The sequence below is a fragment of the Myotis davidii genome, unplaced genomic scaffold (assembly GCF_000327345.1).
Source record: "Myotis davidii unplaced genomic scaffold, ASM32734v1 scaffold176, whole genome shotgun sequence".
Taxonomy (NCBI): Eukaryota; Metazoa; Chordata; class Mammalia; order Chiroptera; family Vespertilionidae; genus Myotis; species Myotis davidii.
In genome coordinates, this window is record NW_006287911.1 from 858,907 (window position 1) to 875,449 (window position 16,543).

At 38.1% G+C, this 16,543-nt stretch overlaps 2 protein-coding genes across 4 annotated transcripts in view; one reads left to right on the forward strand and one right to left on the reverse strand.

Annotated features, from left to right (window-relative positions):
• The window catches only part of PPP2R3C (protein phosphatase 2 regulatory subunit B'', gamma), a 29,744-nt gene extending 21,050 nt beyond the window's left edge, over window positions 1-8,694 (forward strand). For both annotated transcript variants that reach the window (XM_015561316.1, XM_006759708.2), the window contains 6 exons: window positions 2,187-2,242; window positions 2,321-2,396; window positions 2,849-2,985; window positions 4,713-4,850; window positions 5,908-5,967; window positions 8,391-8,694. In XM_015561316.1, coding sequence (XP_015416802.1) covers window positions 2,187-2,242; window positions 2,321-2,396; window positions 2,849-2,985; window positions 4,713-4,850; window positions 5,908-5,967; window positions 8,391-8,579 — 656 coding nt within the window. In that variant the 3' untranslated portion in view covers window positions 8,580-8,694. The remainder of the gene's footprint in view (window positions 1-2,186; window positions 2,243-2,320; window positions 2,397-2,848; window positions 2,986-4,712; window positions 4,851-5,907; window positions 5,968-8,390) is intronic.
• Window positions 8,695-9,302: 608 nt separating this feature from the next.
• FAM177A1 (family with sequence similarity 177 member A1) overlaps window positions 9,303-16,543 on the reverse strand; it is a 16,083-nt gene continuing 8,842 nt past the window's right edge. Inside the window, exons 3-5 of one of the 2 annotated variants that reach the window (XM_015561317.1) lie at window positions 14,457-14,523; window positions 12,384-12,481; window positions 9,303-10,575 (exon numbers count right to left, since the gene is read on the reverse strand). In XM_015561317.1, coding sequence (XP_015416803.1) covers window positions 10,372-10,575; window positions 12,384-12,481; window positions 14,457-14,523 — 369 coding nt within the window. In that variant the 3' untranslated portion in view covers window positions 9,303-10,371. Of the gene's footprint in view, window positions 10,579-12,383; window positions 12,482-14,456; window positions 14,524-16,543 lie in introns of both variants that reach the window. The other variant, XM_006759707.2, reaches the window with a different exon arrangement.

Genomic DNA, 16,543 nt, shown 5'->3' on the forward strand with positions numbered 1-16,543 from the left:
CATCACTGGGGCAACCAAGCCTCCTGCTCCAGCTCCGTGGCTGCCGGCCGCCATCTTGGTTGGGTTAATTTACATGTAGTCACTCTGATTGGCTGGTGGGCGTGACTTAAGGTGTAGCGAAGGTACGGTCAATTTGCATGTTTGTCTTTTATTAGTGTAGGTAACTGAAACTTTGTAGCCTTGAGCAGAGCCCAGGGCGGGCCACGGTAGGCTGGAAGCTTGGCTTCTGCCATCACCGGGGCCAACCCCAGCCTCCTGCTCACTCCAGCTCCATGGCCGCCGCCATCTTAGTTGGGTTAATTTGCATATTTGCTCCTAATTGGCTTGTGGGCATGGCTTGTGGGTGTGGCGGAGTGATGGTTAATTTGCATGTTTCTCTTTTATTAGTGTAATTTGCTATTCTGATATGTAAGATAATGGAGAATTACGCTTTTTGATCAAATTTGTGAATTGGGAGATAGAACCATTTAGCCAGGATGTATTTTTCTTTTTCTCAAGTGAACTATCCTATAGGAGCTCAGATTGCTGTTCTAACCTATTGAAACTTAAAAGACTTCAATATATGTATTGGGACCGGGGAAGGGACAGAATTCCCAAATCAAAGTCCTTAAGTCTCCTATACTTGAAAATTCAGCTATGAGTCTATCATAGTATGTCATAGCTGACAGGATTTTTTAAACATCTCCATTATAGGAACATACTAGTACATATCTTTTTCCTTAAAATTTTACAAAAATAATAGCTAACAGGTTTTTTTAAAACTTTTTTTATTAATTTCAGAGAGGGAGAGGGAGAGGGAGAGATAGAAACATCAATGAGGAAAGAGAACCATTGATTGGCTACCTTCTGGGGATCAAGTCTGGAACCTGGCCATGTGCCCTTGACCGGAATTGAACCTGAGACCCTTCAGTCTGCAGGTCGATGCTCTATCCACTGAGCCAAACCAGCTAGGGCTAGCTAACAGTTTTGACTATTTATTATGTTCCAGGTACTTTGCTAAGCATTATACAATGATTCTTTCATTTCCTTCCCATAACTCCATAAGGAAGGTATTACTATTATCCACATTTTATTTGTGAGGCCACTGAGACTTAGATTATATATCTAGAAGTGGCATTTAAATTCTGATCCTTCTACTCATAACCATGCTTCTATATTGCTTCCTATTCCAGAACCTGCCAAAGAAAAATGGAGACAGTCTCCTTGTTTGATTACTAGCTGTATCATTTTCATCTCCACAGAATACTCAACATAATTTTTTAAGGAATCAGTTATCAAAGTAATTTTAGAAAGAATTTACCAATTGGATTTACATAGTTGGGGTATACAGGTAGACATATGAAGTAGAGATTTTATTAAATACTAGAGGCCCGGTGCATGAAATTCATGCACGAGTAAGGTCCCTAGGCCTGGCCAGTGATCAGGGCCAATCAGGGCCTTCCTTCCCCCGGGTGCTGGCTGCTGGCCGGGGCCTTCCTTATTCTGGCCACCAGCCGGGGCCTTCCTTCCCCTGGCTGCCAGCTGCTGGCCAGGGCTTTCCTTCGTTCTGCACTTCCCCCTTGTGGTCAGCGCACATCATAGCAGGCAGTCGAACTCCTGGTCTGTCAAACTCCCAAGGGGACAATTTGCATATTAGCCTTTTATTATATAGGACTAGAGGCCCAGTGCACAAAATTCGTGCACTGTGTTTTTTTTGTGGGGGGAGTCCCCTCAGTCCAGCTTGTGCCCTCTCGCAGTCCGGGACCCCTCACTCCTTAGCACCCGCCTTCTCACTGCTCCTTACCGCTCGGCTCGCTGCTCCTTAGCGCTGCCCCGGAGGCGGGAGAGGCTACCGCCACTGTTTTCACAAGCCATGAGCCTGGCTTCTGGCTGAGCGGCGCACCCCTGTGGGAGCGCATTGACCATCATGGGGTAGCTCCTGCGTTGAGCATCTGCCCACTGGTGGTTGGTGTGCATCATAGTGACTGATCATTCTGTTCATTCCGCCGTAATGGTTGTTTAGGCTTTTATTATATAGACTTCCTGCACATCTCCCCTTTCATAGCACTAAAGACTTTGGAGCATAAGAGCTAAGAGGGTTTAAAATATCACTTGTTTGATTGTTCTTATAAAATAGTACCTTTATAAAATTGCTCTTCTTTTTAAAGTGCAATTAAGTAATCGTATTTTTTTTATGTTCTTTAAAGGGAAGATAAAAATTCAAGATATTTTAGCATGCAGCTTCCTAGATGATTTATTGGAGGTAAATGTTTTTTTAAACCACTTATAAATTATATCACTTGACAGTTGCTATCTTCTAATTGTCTCTGTGTTCATTTAGTTAAGGGATGAGGAACTGTCCAAGGAGAGTCAAGAAACAAATTGGTTTTCTGCTCCTTCTGCCCTAAGGGTATATGGTAGGTTCCTGTCATAATACTAAAATTTGAATTATTAATTCCTTAGTTAATTGGTGTTCAAAGGACATTTTTTAAAAATATGTATTTTTTATTGATTTCAGAGAGGAAGGGAGAGAGATAGAAACATCAATGATGAGATTCACTGATTGGTTGCCTCCTTCATACCCTCTACTTGGCGGGGATCAAGCCCACAACCCAGGCATGTGCCCTTGACCGGAATCGAAGCTGTAACTCTTTAGTCTGCAGGCCAACACTCTATCCACTGAGCCAAACTGGCTAGGGCGACAGTGGTTTTGATAGAGATTGCAGGGATTGATGATTTCACTACCTTTACTGTAAAATAATTACTTTGAAAATCAAAATATTAACCAATAAAAATAGCTTTGTGTTTATTCTTTTGTATTAGAATTTTATTTGGTCACAACTGTCTTTTTATCGTCTTTCTTCTCAAGGCCAATATTTGAATCTTGATAAGGATCACAACGGCATGCTCAGTAAAGAAGAACTCTCCCGTTACGGAACAGCAACCATGACCAATGTCTTCTTAGACCGTGTTTTCCAGGAGTGTCTCACTTATGATGGAGAAATGGTATTAGTTTAAATCTAACAAGTTTAAAAAATATAGGTTCCCATAGCTTTCAAAAGCCTTTTTCTTGATGTGATACAGTGTTTTTTTATATCAGTGTGTAACAGTATCTTAAAATGTATTAAATGATCAAATTATTTGAGATTCAAAGAGCCTTTAATCTTAAGGTAAATTTGTTTTACAACATGACTTGCCTATGGATTCTGGGCAAATAGAAAAAAAAAATTTTTTAAAGCATTTTTGTAATTCCATTCCAGACATCAGACTATTTTTTTTTAAATATATTTTATTTTGGGAATACTGGTCAAAGTTACTGGAAAAGTGAACCCTTTTTATTTATTTATTGTTTAAAAATATATTTTATTGATTTTTTACAGAGAGGAAGGGACAGGGAAAGAGAGTTAGAAACATCGATGAGAGAGAAACATCGATCAGCTGCCTCCTGCACACCCCCCACTGGGGATGTGCCCGCAACCAAGGTACATGCCCTTGACCGGAATCGAACCCGGGACCCTTAAGTCCGTAGGCCGATGCTCTATCCACTGAGCCAAACCGGCTAGGGCCAAATAGAAAATTTTAATAATTTGTTCTTTTCATTGTCAGTGTACCGATTGTAAAGGGATGTAGACTAGGTAAAATAAAAATCTGAAACTTTGGCAAATGCTATTGACGATTTTCATAGAGATGGTTCATCCATTAAATTACCAGGTCAGATATAGTACCACATACGCCATGATTTAAATCTAAGAATCAGGTTGTATTACTCTCCATAAGTGGCTATATTAGTAGATAAAGATTGACTAACATGTACCTGTCCTTATATTGCAGAAAATTATAATAGTATTTTTAAATTACCATTCTTGCTATTAAATACATGTGTTAAGGGTGTGATAAATTTCCCAAACCCAATGATGCTTAAGAAATGGTCAGACTGTCAGAAGAGAATCAGGGCTCTAGGTTTTATCACTAAGCTTTAATAGCAGTTTTCTAAACAATACCATTGTTAGCCAACTGCAAAGGAAAAGGGGGGAAAGGCACAGAAACTTTCGTGATTCCCACAGTTGTCTACAATAGACAGTGAGGAACTTTATAAATGACTTCTGGTGAATAAAGAAAATCAGAAGCTACAACTATGCTTGGAGATAAGACGATGATTAGGCTATATCTCTCTAGTTCTTTATACTGCAATTTAAGCAAAAAGGAAATCTTAATCTTAGCCTAAAAAATTCTCTTCCAAGAATAGGAATTTGTATAAAAAAGAAAATAGGAATTTGTGAGATTTTCCATGTATTTTACTTCTTTTCACTATGCAGAAAAAGTAATCTATGACTAGATTTAAAACTTTTAAACATTATACCAAATAGCTATTTGAATTTAGTTCTATTCATTCCAGATAAATTTTTTTCAAAATAACCAAACTGAAATGAAGACATAAATGTAGTGGCAATTACACTAGCTTAGTCACTATTATTCAAAAGCGTAATAAAAGAAAATTATGATTTAACATAGAAAATCTCTTCTCATAAGAAATGAACTGTGTCCCAAAACCTGTCCTGTACAGATTAACTGCTATATAGAATTCCTAGAAACCAACATTAACTATACAAATAGATTTGTCATTTCATGTTTTAAAAATCTTGCCACTTTTGATTGCAAAGTAGTTTCAGATTATGAGACACTCAAAAAGTTAATTCCAAATATGGTCTCTAATGTTATTTTCTTTCCTATAGGACTATAAGACCTACCTGGACTTTGTTCTTGCATTAGAAAACCGAAAAGAACCTGCTGCTCTGCAATATATTTTCAAATTGCTTGATATCGAGAACAAGGGATATCTGAATGTCTTTTCTCTTAATTACTTCTTTAGGGTAAGTCTCATTCATGTAAATGAGTCATTGTTCCTTAACATATATGTTACATATACCATTTGGTTTAAAATACCTACTCAGTGCCCTGGCAGGTGTGGCTCAGTTGGGCGTCATCCCGTGCACTAAAGGGTTGCTGGTTCAGTTTCTGGTCAGGGCACATTCCTGGATTGCAGGGCTTGATCCCTGGTAAAGGAAGGCAACCAGTCGATGCAGGAGGCAGCCAATTGATGTTTTGCTCTCACATCAGTGTTTTTCGCCCTCTCCCTTTTCTTTCTAAAAATAAAAAATGTTTAAGCTTCACATTTTCTAGTGAATGACTCAGCTAAAATGTTTGTCAAATTGAATCACAATACAGTTGACCCTTGAACAACATGATTTTGAACTGTGTGTGTGTGTATGTGTCCCTGTATGCAGGTTTTTTCTATAAAATACGTTGAAAAATTTTTTTGAGATTTCCTCACTATAGTGAAGAAGTCACATCAGTTACACCTAAGCTACCATAAAGCAATCATATTGCTACTAAGTTTTCCATACATGCATCATTATACCTGAAAATGAATATTCTTTTTCACATCTTTTCATTTTTGATATCTAATGTTAGTTGTCAAGTAGATGGCAAAGTGTAGGGTATGAGGGGAGGTGGTGGATTGGGTATCTTAAAGAATAGGGAAGGTATGAACAGCGTTCATGGGTAATGGGAAGACATAATGGAATAATTGCTAGGCCACGTGAAAGGCTCATCTAAGGTTGGAGAATATTCCTATGTTGTAGCAATAATCTGTAGTTTTATATACTTTCTTTCTGAAGCTCTCAATAGCTAAGGTGTAGGTCTAGAAAGGTTGATGGTTACACTGACCCAGTAATTAGGTTTTGCTGAGTAGTGATATGCAAGGTAAAGGATGTTGAGAATTTTGGCAAGAGTGGTTGAAATGATGAGGCTTATGGTTTGATAGGAAAGTAATTGGAACTAGAAAGAGGCCATGGGAATTTTTTTTTGGGGGGGGGGGCTGTTTGGTATTTCATTTTTTATTTACAGATTTATTTCTGTTAAATACAGGCCATACAGGAACTAATGAAAATCCATGGACAAGATCCTGTTTCATTTCAAGATGTGAAGGTTACTTTTTCCTTTAACTTACATAATACCAGCTAACCATTTGTATTAAATGAAATTTTATATGAAAGTAACATGAATTATAAAGTACTGAACCAAATCAAGTATTTGCTCTTATTTGTTCCAGTGATATTTAAGTCATGAGAAACTGAGACCACAGTTTGACTAATGATTTTTGTAGTGTGATTTTAGCATTTTCACCCTTGTGTTATCATTGACAGCTTTCATTCATTTTGATTGAAAATTAAGAATCAATCTGGCCAGCATCCTTTGGCAAACTGTAACACTGTAAACTGAATTTTTAACTTGGGAACTATTTAGGTTAGGCACATTTTTAGTCTGTTACTTTAAAGGGCTTGCTTTGGTATTACTTAAGGAGACATCAAACCTACACTATGAAAACTGTCACTGAAACATATGCTGCTACTTAGCACTTTAGTATTGAGACTTTCTCCAGCTATGAAAAACAAGGAGTATCCAGTATTGATTCAGGTTCAAACTGAATCTGTGTCTACACTAATAAAAGAGAAAAATGCAAATTGACCATATCTTTGCGATGCCCACCAGCCAATCAGGACTGAGTATGAAAATTAACCCAGCAAAGCTAGTGAGTTAATTTGCATACGCAGGTGTCAAGCGGCCTGGGGCAGGGTGGGACGTAGCTGTTCCGCACTGCCCCAGCCACTCCAAGCCTCTGGGCAATATGGGAAGGAGGAAAGGCAGCTCTGGCTGGAGCGAAGGCAGTGCAGCAGGCTGCATGGGGTGACCAGGCCAGCAGGAGGTGGGCAGTGAGGGGCAACCAGGCCGGCAGGAGGGGTGCAGTGAGGGGTGACCAGGCTGGCAGGGGGCAGTTGGGGGTGACCAGGCCAGCAGGAGAGGGGGGTAGTAAGAGGTGACCAGGCCAGTGGGGGAGGCAGTTGGGGGTAACGAGGCCAGCAGTGGGGGCAGTTAGGGGCAGGCAGGCAGGCAGGTAGGTGAGCAGTTAGGAGCCAGTGGTCCCGGATTGTGAGAGGAATGTCTGACTGCCGGTTTAGGCCCTATCCCCAGGATCAGGCCTAAACAGGCCGTCGGAAATCCCTGAGGGGGTCCCAGATTGGAGAGGGTGCAGGCTGGGCTGAGGGGACCCCCGTCCCCCATGCACCGGGCCTCTAGTAATGTAATAAATAACTCATTCAGATTTAACCAAGTATAAGATAAAGGGTTATTTTGGTTTAATATAAATGACACAAATTTTAAACTATGCAACAGGCAACTTAAGAACTAGTTAAGCCCTACCTGGTTTGGCTCAGTGGATAGAGTGTTGGCCTGCGGACTGAATAGTCACGGGTTCGATTGCCACCAAGGGCACAAGCTGGGGTTGTGGGCTTGATCCCCAGTAGGGGGCATGCAGAAGGCAGCCAACCAGTAGTTCTCTCTCATTGATGCTTCTCTCCCTCTCCCTTCCTCTCTGAAATCAATAAAAAAAATACATAGAACTAGTTAATTTTAAATGGCCACCAACCTGGAAGAGAAGTTTCACAAATATAAAAGTTCATTTCTTTTACCTAAATTGTTCTAAACTTTTTTTTAAATATATTTTATTGATTTTTTACAGAGAGGAAGGGAGAGGGATAGAGAGTTAGAAACATCGATGAGAGAGAAACATCGATCAGCTGCCTCCTACACACCCCCTCTTGGGGATGTCCCCGCAACCAAGGTACATGCCCTTGACTAGAATTGAACCTGGGACCCTTCGGTCCGCAGGCCGACGCTCTATCCACTGAGCCAAACAGGTTAGGGCTGTTCTAAACTTTTGAAAATGTAATTTTCCTCCTTTAATGACACTAAATACTGAGTAATTTTATTACAAAAAGATTAGGAAACACGTACTAATTCTTTGTAAGTATTCATTTAGAAGAGGTTCTTCCATCTATTCCAGTAAATTTTAGCACAATTTAGTGTTCTTCTGGATGACTAATTCTTTGATACCAACCCCCCACCCTCATCATAGGTCTAGAGTGTAAAAGGTTGACATCAATATTGGAAATGAAGCTTTGTCATAACCTTGGCTCTGAAGCCTTTAAGTTTGAGCTGGGTTTGCACTTAAATTGAATCAAGGGTTTGCTTCATCACTAACAAAAGTACAGGTAGTTAGTTAACATGTACTCAAAGAACACTAAATTGTTTAGCTATTAATTACCTATGTAGCTTGTATTAGCTTAAACTTCGAGCCTCAGTTTCTTCCTCTTTGAGAGATAGTTATCACAATAACTAAGGAGTATTCCAGTAAAATTCTAATTACATAGAAAAGGAGACTGCGTATCAGTTAGTTTTTTTCTTTTACAAAAATTTTACATAAGCTTAAGTGCTGAATTTTAGGTCACTGTGTGATAAAAATTAAGTGAATCATATATCACATTCCATTTTGTTTTTCTTTTCTCTTGCAGGATGAAATCTTTGACATGGTAAAACCAAAGGATCCTTTGAAAATCTCTCTTCAGGATTTAATCAACAGTAATCAAGGAGACACAGTCACCACCATTTTAATCGACCTGAATGGCTTCTGGACTTACGAGAACAGAGAAGCCCTTGTTGCAAATGACAATGAAAACTCTGCAGACCTTGATGATACATGATCTCAAAAACTAGACTGTATTCATTCACATAAGCTTGAATGCTGCATGTAAAACCTTTGAAGCAGAATCCTTAGAAACGGTCTAAATAAAAGACTTCAAATGCCTATAGAACACAGCAAATGTTCTCATTATTGGAATTAATAGTTTGGAAGCAATGGGACCAAATTAGGAAGCAGTAAGTCCTGTTTCCACTTAGTTTAAATGTGACAAGTGTGATTTGTTGAAGGTAGAAGGAGTCCACTTTAAATCTGTGTAATATTTAGGACTATTTCTGACATTAGTCATTAAGAATTTGAATATCTGAAGGGTAGTTTAAATTATAATGTGATCATTTAACCTTAAGTACTCCCCTAAAGTATTATGTATATCAGAGATTACAGACTTCCCCATTCATTTCATTTCTGGGTTAGAAGTGTTTAGATATGATGTTTCTTTTAATAGGATATTTCAATTAAGTATTGAAGTTAATATTTTATTTTAATTAAAATCATTGGTATAAAAAAATCTGTCTAGTTTTATTAACCAGTACCAGGGTTACCTTTTATAAAACTTCAGTTTGTTAAGGATTATTGTTAGAGAATTTAACTCATTGTAAGGGTTCTCAATTATGTCTAGTTTTTATGAGATGAAAGATTAGAAAAAGATAGAATGTCACAAACTATGATCCACAGGGGAGAGTAAATATTAAAAGGATTGAAAGGAAGAAAAACTGAAAGGCTTAAAAATAAGACAAAACCATTTAATGCATTTATGGGAAATTTTATAGTTTGCATAAATAAAAATATAAAAATTTAAGGCACAGTGTATAACTGTAAACATTACAAACTGGCCACTGTTAGACAAGTAAAGAAAATAAAATTCAAGAAGCACAAAATCTTCATAGATCATTATCTTCCTTCTACTATAATCAGACAAGTTTCTAGTTTTTGTTAGATATATTACCTCTAAGGAGAAACAGATCACCTTTAGATTTGCATGCCTTCACTGGATAACCAAATATCTGAGTTGGAAGTACTAACTCAAAGTGGAAGTTAAAAAAAAAATTAGAGGGAAGATGTCAGGTTAGCATGTTTTAGAGCTATTGGTAAACTGTAACTGATGGTGACATTAATTACATAATCTGATAACCCTTTAAGCACTAAATTATGTAGTATAGACCCATTACTAAAAAGATTGCCATCATATGCCATGAATCACACCATAAATCCATAAAAACATTTAAAAAAGAATAAAAAGGAAACCCATCTTATTTGGTGTTACAGACTCAATCACCTTTCCATAAAATAAAGTTATTCTCAAGGAAAGAAAATTCAAAGTGCTTTTATCTTACTCCTTTTATTACTCAGTGAATCATCTTTAGTATGAAGTTAATGGTTAGATATATGAATAAGAGCATGAAAAAATCAGGGAAAATCCTTTTTCATTTGAGATTAGGAATATCAACTCTAGCCTTAATCAGCAACTTAACCCATTTTTTTTGTACAAACACAACAGATAAGCATGATAATTAACTCTTCTTGATTGGCAGTTAGGGCTCTAAAATGTCCTTAACATTTTTATAAAGATCATTTTAAAACCAAAACACTAATTTGACACACAGTAAAAGCATAGTACAAATATCCAAATTTCAGATCTGACTTTTGCTAGACAGAGCCCAAGAATAAAAGAGTTTTCCCTTTATAGATAATAATTTAAAATATAAATAACTGTATTAAATCCCACTGAATAGAGAATGTGAAAGTTCCTGGTATAAAAACCACCTTAGAGTTTGAAGTTTGAGAGTCATTGCATTCTATGGTGGGACAGGGACTGGATTTTGTTTGTTTTCTGTAAATACTTCACAATCTCCCTCCATTTCAAAATTGAGATTCACAAATGAACTGGACACCACTGTTTCTGGTTGATCTGTCTGAACAATGGAATCAGCCTGCAGCTTATTCTGTTGGTAGTGTCTTTCTGCTTCTTCAGACATCCTGTTTTCTTCCTCCTCCTCCTCCTCCTAAAAAGAGGAAATACCAAGAATCATTGAAATATAATGTCCGAAAGGAATAATATTTGTTCCCCCAATTGTAGCTGCTTGTTTTTTTCTTTTTTAACCAAAATAGTATCGTGTCCAATTCACTTTGGTCTAGTTAAGATAAGACATACTTTCCTTCCCTTTCATTCCCACATTGAAATGAAAACTATTACATGACATTTTAGAAAAGTGGTGTCATTTTTAAAAATATATCTTTATTATTAAAAGCAATACAGATGTCCCCATTTTTTCCTCCATTGACCCCTCCACCCTGCTCCTGTCCCCTCCCCAGGCCTTCATGGCACCATTGTGTCTATGGATTATGCATATATGCATATATAATTCTTTATTTAACCTCTTCCTGCCCCCCTTCCCCTGTGAGATGAAACCTGAACTAACTTTGACAAGGGATATATCTTCTCAGATTAAGTCTAATCTAAAACTATAGCTAATACTATATCACTTCGATTATAGGGTATCAGCCTGTTCACTGGAACAGGGTGGTCTATTCACTAAATTGACGTAGCGTAGTTAGTGTTCCCATAAGTACCTGGTAACAGATAGGGCAGTCTCTGCCCTCACAAAGTTTACAATGTAAGAGGGAAGTTAAGACATGTAAAAACAGCATTGAGACCAAGGAATAACTATAGAGATTCAGAAATAGTAACTTCCAGTTCCAGAACTACTAAGTTCATGGAAGAGGTGGCATGTGTATTTGTCCCTGCAGTATGGGTACAGAATGACTAACCTGTCAAGAAGATTAATCTAGGGCTTTCTTGAGAGTGAATGAGAAAACAAAACCAAAAAAAAAGAGAGTGAATGAGAAAGGCCATTTAGAGAGGCTATTCAATACTCCCCAGAGATAATGGGGTTCTAAACAAGACGTTCATCAAACGTTTTTGAAACCAAATAAATATAAAGTCAGTTGAGCTTTCCAGATTCATCTCCAGCCATTCTGTTGTACTCTGCTCCAGTGACAATAAAGTAGTATTCTTGCCATTTCCCCAAACATACAACATATTTTCATTCCTCTCTATTCTAAGTTTATCTAAATTACCCTCAAGTGCTTGAAGGAGAATAGTAAGAGATACTAATATTTTTTTCATTTTCACTAATATATACTAGGTGCTGTTGTTTTACATATTAACTCATTTAATCCTTAGAACTACCCCAGCATGGAGGCTGCAATTTTCATTATAAAGATGAGTAAACTGAGGCTTATAAAGGTTAAGTATTTTGCACGAGGTAACAAAGTTAGAAGTGGCAGAGCCAGAATTTGAATTCAGACTCTTTGTTTCTTGGGCCCATGCTCTTAAACGCTAAAGCTTTCTCATTGTTTAAGGCTAAACTCATTTCACTCCCACTCTTAAGACCTCACTATAGACAGGTTGCCTTAACTACTGACACACATTCCTAGTACCTATAATTTTCTGTGCATCAAACACAGTCCAGTTCTACATGCAGTCTATGCATCCTAAGTAGAGAGACTGGGTCTTGTTTCCTTAAGATTGGAAGATAATAATCCAGAGAGAGGTGTGTGAAGATAAATAACATATATAGCACCTAGCACAGTAAATCTAAATTTTACAAACAGATCCTAGGAAACTTTCAGTATTAAAAAATTCCAAAATGTATACTAATTTGATAAAGAAACTGACTCTAAAATGAAATACCTGGTATAAGGGAGTTACCTTTTGGGCACCTAGAGAATACATGTGTTCAATATACAACCCATCAAGTCCATAGCAAAGCAAACCTAATCAAGAAAATGTAAAAGGGAGACACACCTCCTTCTTCATCCGGTAATACTCATCAATGGCATACTGGTATTTTGGGGTACTGATGCCCAAAACAGATGCAATCTTCTCTCCAAGAAAGTCACACACTAAAGATACAAAAGTTAAATAGCTTACATAATTCCATAAACAATTCTTTTTTTAAAAAATGTATTTTTTATAAACATTTCTTGAGCACTATGTGCAAAGCACTGTAGAAATACAAAAGTTATAGGTCTTGCCCTCAGAAAGGTTATGAAGATTCAATATCTCTTCTGCATATAATTCCTTGATTTCCTCAAGAAGCACTATGGCTCCTTTTAGACACCTGTTAACACTCCCAGTAATGTCTATTTCTTTTTTTAAAAAAACGCATATTCAGAGTGTCGGCCTGCGGACTCAAGGGTCCCAGGTTCAATTCCGGTCAAGGGCATGTACCTTGGTTGCGGGTGCATCCCCAGTAGAGGGCATGCAGGAGTCAGCTGATCGATCTTTCTCTCTCATTGATGTTTCTAAATCTCTATCCCTCTCCCTTCTTCTCTATAAAAAATCAATAAAATATATGTTTAAAAAAATGCATATTCTTAGAGAGCTAGGATGTCAATGGGCTGGAGAGGAATGGCTTGTATCATAAATGCCAGGCACTGTGAAAGGTTAGACTCAGAGAAGTTGAAGAACTCGCCAAGCTGACAAAGCAAATCCAAAATTTAATCAGGTCTGAATATAAAGCTAATGTTCTTTTCATTTCAACAGACTGTCCAGCATATACTGAGTGCTCAGTAAATGTTTGTTGAATGAATTACTATTCAAGATTAGATCTAATAAAAAAGCAGAAAGTGACAGAAGCTATGAAGGAGTTTAAATTAGAAGAGAAAGCTTTATGATTTAAAACCTATATTTAAAGTTAGCATGATTAAGTCATAAGCTGATAATTCATTTCTTTCAAATATGACTTAGTTATACCTCAATCTAAATATATAAAAGCATAAGCGACCGGTCGACCAGCCTACTGGCTGGTAGCTATGATGTGCACTGACCACCAGGGGGAAGATGCTCGACCCAGGAGCGGAAACCACAGCATGGAAACATGGAACAGACTGATGAATCTCAGAGGAAAGGAGGGCAGGGGGAGGGCTGGAAGAGATTAACCAAAGATCTTATACACATACTAGAGGCCCGGTGCACAGATTGGGGTCCCTCGGCCTGGCCTGCAGGGTTCGGGCCAAAACCGGCTCTCTGACATCCCCCAGATTGCAAAAGGGTGCAGGCCAGGCAGAGGAACCCCAATAGTACACAAATCCGTGCACCAGGCCTCTAGTTTAAGAAATAAAACACTAGCCCTAGCAGTTTGGCTCAGTGGATAAAGTGTCAGCCTGCATACTGAAGGCTCACGGGTTTGATTCTGGTCAAGGGCAAATACCTCAGAAGGGGGTGTGCAGGAGGCAGCCAATCAGTGATTCTCTCTCATCATTAATGTTTCTATCTCTTTCTCCCTCTCCCTTCCTCTCTGAAATCAATAAAAATATATTTTTAAAAAGGAAATAAAACATTGTCCATGCCTGGTAGCTCAGATGGTTAGAGAATCATACGCCAAGGTTGTGGGTTCCATCCCTGGTCAGGGCACACACAAAAATCAACCAGTGAATGCATAAATAAATGTAACAGCAATCAACATTTCTCTCTTTCTCTCTCTCTCTCTATCAATTAAAAAATTTTAAAAATATATTAATGATATAAAATAAATGAATTATAACTACAGGCATTAGGGTACCAAATGACAAAATAAAACAGGTGCTAACAAAAAAGGTTTAGGGCTGTGAAAATTCTATCTAAATTAATATAGCCATTTTCAATCCTTTAAACACACACACACACACACACACACACACACACACACACACACAGCCAAAAGCTGAAGAATGTTTTAAGGTGAAGTACAAGTGAGATTGATACCTTTCAATGCTAACTAGCTTGAGAGTGATTAACTCCCTACTGTTTCTCCTTCATTTCTGAAACACCCCTTTTTGGCAGAGCTCCTGGAGCATATTACAGTAGTTATACAATATTCAAACAGAAAAGTAATACCTGAAAGAGTTGACGTAGCAGCACGAAGCATATAAAACCATAAGTAGGGACCCCAGGTAAGTTTTGTCTGCAACAAAAAGTTGGGTTAGCAATACTCAAACCTAAACTCATTCTATTTATTAAGGCCAAAATGAAGTAACCAATACTTGGTGAGCACATAGAGTAATCTATAGATGGTACTACAAATAAACTACACTCCAATAAAAAATGTAAAACCTTTATAGCTAGAACTCCATTTTACATTTACCCATATAACTACTACCACCTTAAGTCCATGGAATAACCAGAAAAAGCAGCAGTCACTGAAATAGAGTTGGTAAGTCATAATTATTTAAGAGTTGATATTTCAGAGCCTTCCTTTTCTTGCCATGTTGCTTTCTGTCTTCATTGTTCACCAGCATTATCAGAGAAAGCGCAGTCAATGGAAAAGGGCCTTAAGAAATCATAAGGAACACACTTGTGATATAGTGGGGAAATTAAGGTTCAGAGACATTAAGCAGAACAACAGCATAGCAAATAAACTTTATTAGTGGGAAAATAAATAACCACTAAGTTGCAAGATGAGTTTCTTGTTTCTTTAAGGTCTAAAAAGTAATTAGACCATAGCTCAGTGTTTATTTCCTGGGCCAGGACCACTGGGAGAATGCAACCTCCATTGCACACCTTAATTAATTTTGGTGCTGTAAGTCCAAAGAATACTTTTGTGAATTGAAGCCTGCCACACAGATGACAGTTTGTATCTGTGGATGAAATCGGTAATACAAGCATGCTTGCCCAACCAGTGTGGCTCAGTGGTTGAGCATTGACCTATGAACCAGGAGGTCAAGGTTCAATTCCCTGTCAGGGCACATGCCCGGGTTGTGGGCTCCATCCCCAGTGTGGGGTGTGCAGGAGGTAGCCAATCAATGATTCTCTCTCATCACTGATGTTTCTGTCTCTCCCTATCCCTTCTTCTCTGAAATAAAAAATAAAATAAAATAATAAAAAATACAAGCATGCTTCACCTGTACCAATATTTTTGTTCACCAAAAGAAAAGATAGTGCTTGGGCCAGTGTGGCTTAGTTGGTTGAGTGTTGTCCCATGCACCGAAAAGTCACTGATTTGATTCCTAGTCAGGGCACATGCCCAGGTTGCAGGCTCGATCCCCAGTGCAGAAGGCAGCGAATCGATGTTTCTCTCTCACATCAATATATGTTCTCTCTCTCTCTCTCTCTCTCTCTCTCTCTCTCTCTCTCTCTCTCCTCCCCACCTCTCTAAAATCGATAAAAACATTTTTAAAAGCCCCCACAATTTAAAAAAATAAGAAAACATAGTATAGAGCAGGGGTGGGCAAACTTTTTGACTCGAGGGCCACAATGGGTTCTTAAACTGGACCGGGAGGGCTGGAACAAAAGCATGGATGGAGTGTTTGTGTGAACTAATATAAATTCAAAGTAAACATCATTACATAAAAGGGTACGGTCTTTTTTTTTTTAGTTTTATTCATTTCAAACGGGCCACATCCGGCCTGCGAGCCATAGTTTGCCCACGGCTGGTATAGAGTCTGCATTCAATCAAATACATTGTTTTGATATTTGCTCCAGGGAGGGGAGAAAAGGATAAACTTGTCCATAACCTTCTTAGCTAAGACATGTTAATGATTATAAGGGCATTAAAAAAACAGACACAGACTATTTGTAAGACTAAAAACTGTAGGCACTAGAAACAACTCTTTCCTCTTTGTTGGTGAAATAGTATCTTCCTTTTCTGATATCTAAAGCTGACATCATTGTAAATTTTAATGTTATTTCCTTTTCTTCATGGTTAAGAGAGGGAGATTAATTTTTTTTATTTTCAACTACAGTTGACATTCAATATTTTATTGATTTTGAGAGAAAGAGGAAGGGAGAGGGTTCTTGAGCCACCTGTCCTTTTGATTCAGCAAGATCAGTGTCGAGAGAGAACCGAAAATGGCGGCATAGGTTAACGCCGGAGATTGCTGCCTTAAACAACCAATTCAAATTAAGCCTGAAAAAGGGAACGGACAACATCCAGAACCACAGGAGGGCTGGCTGAGTGGAAATTCTACAACTAGGAGTAAAGAGAA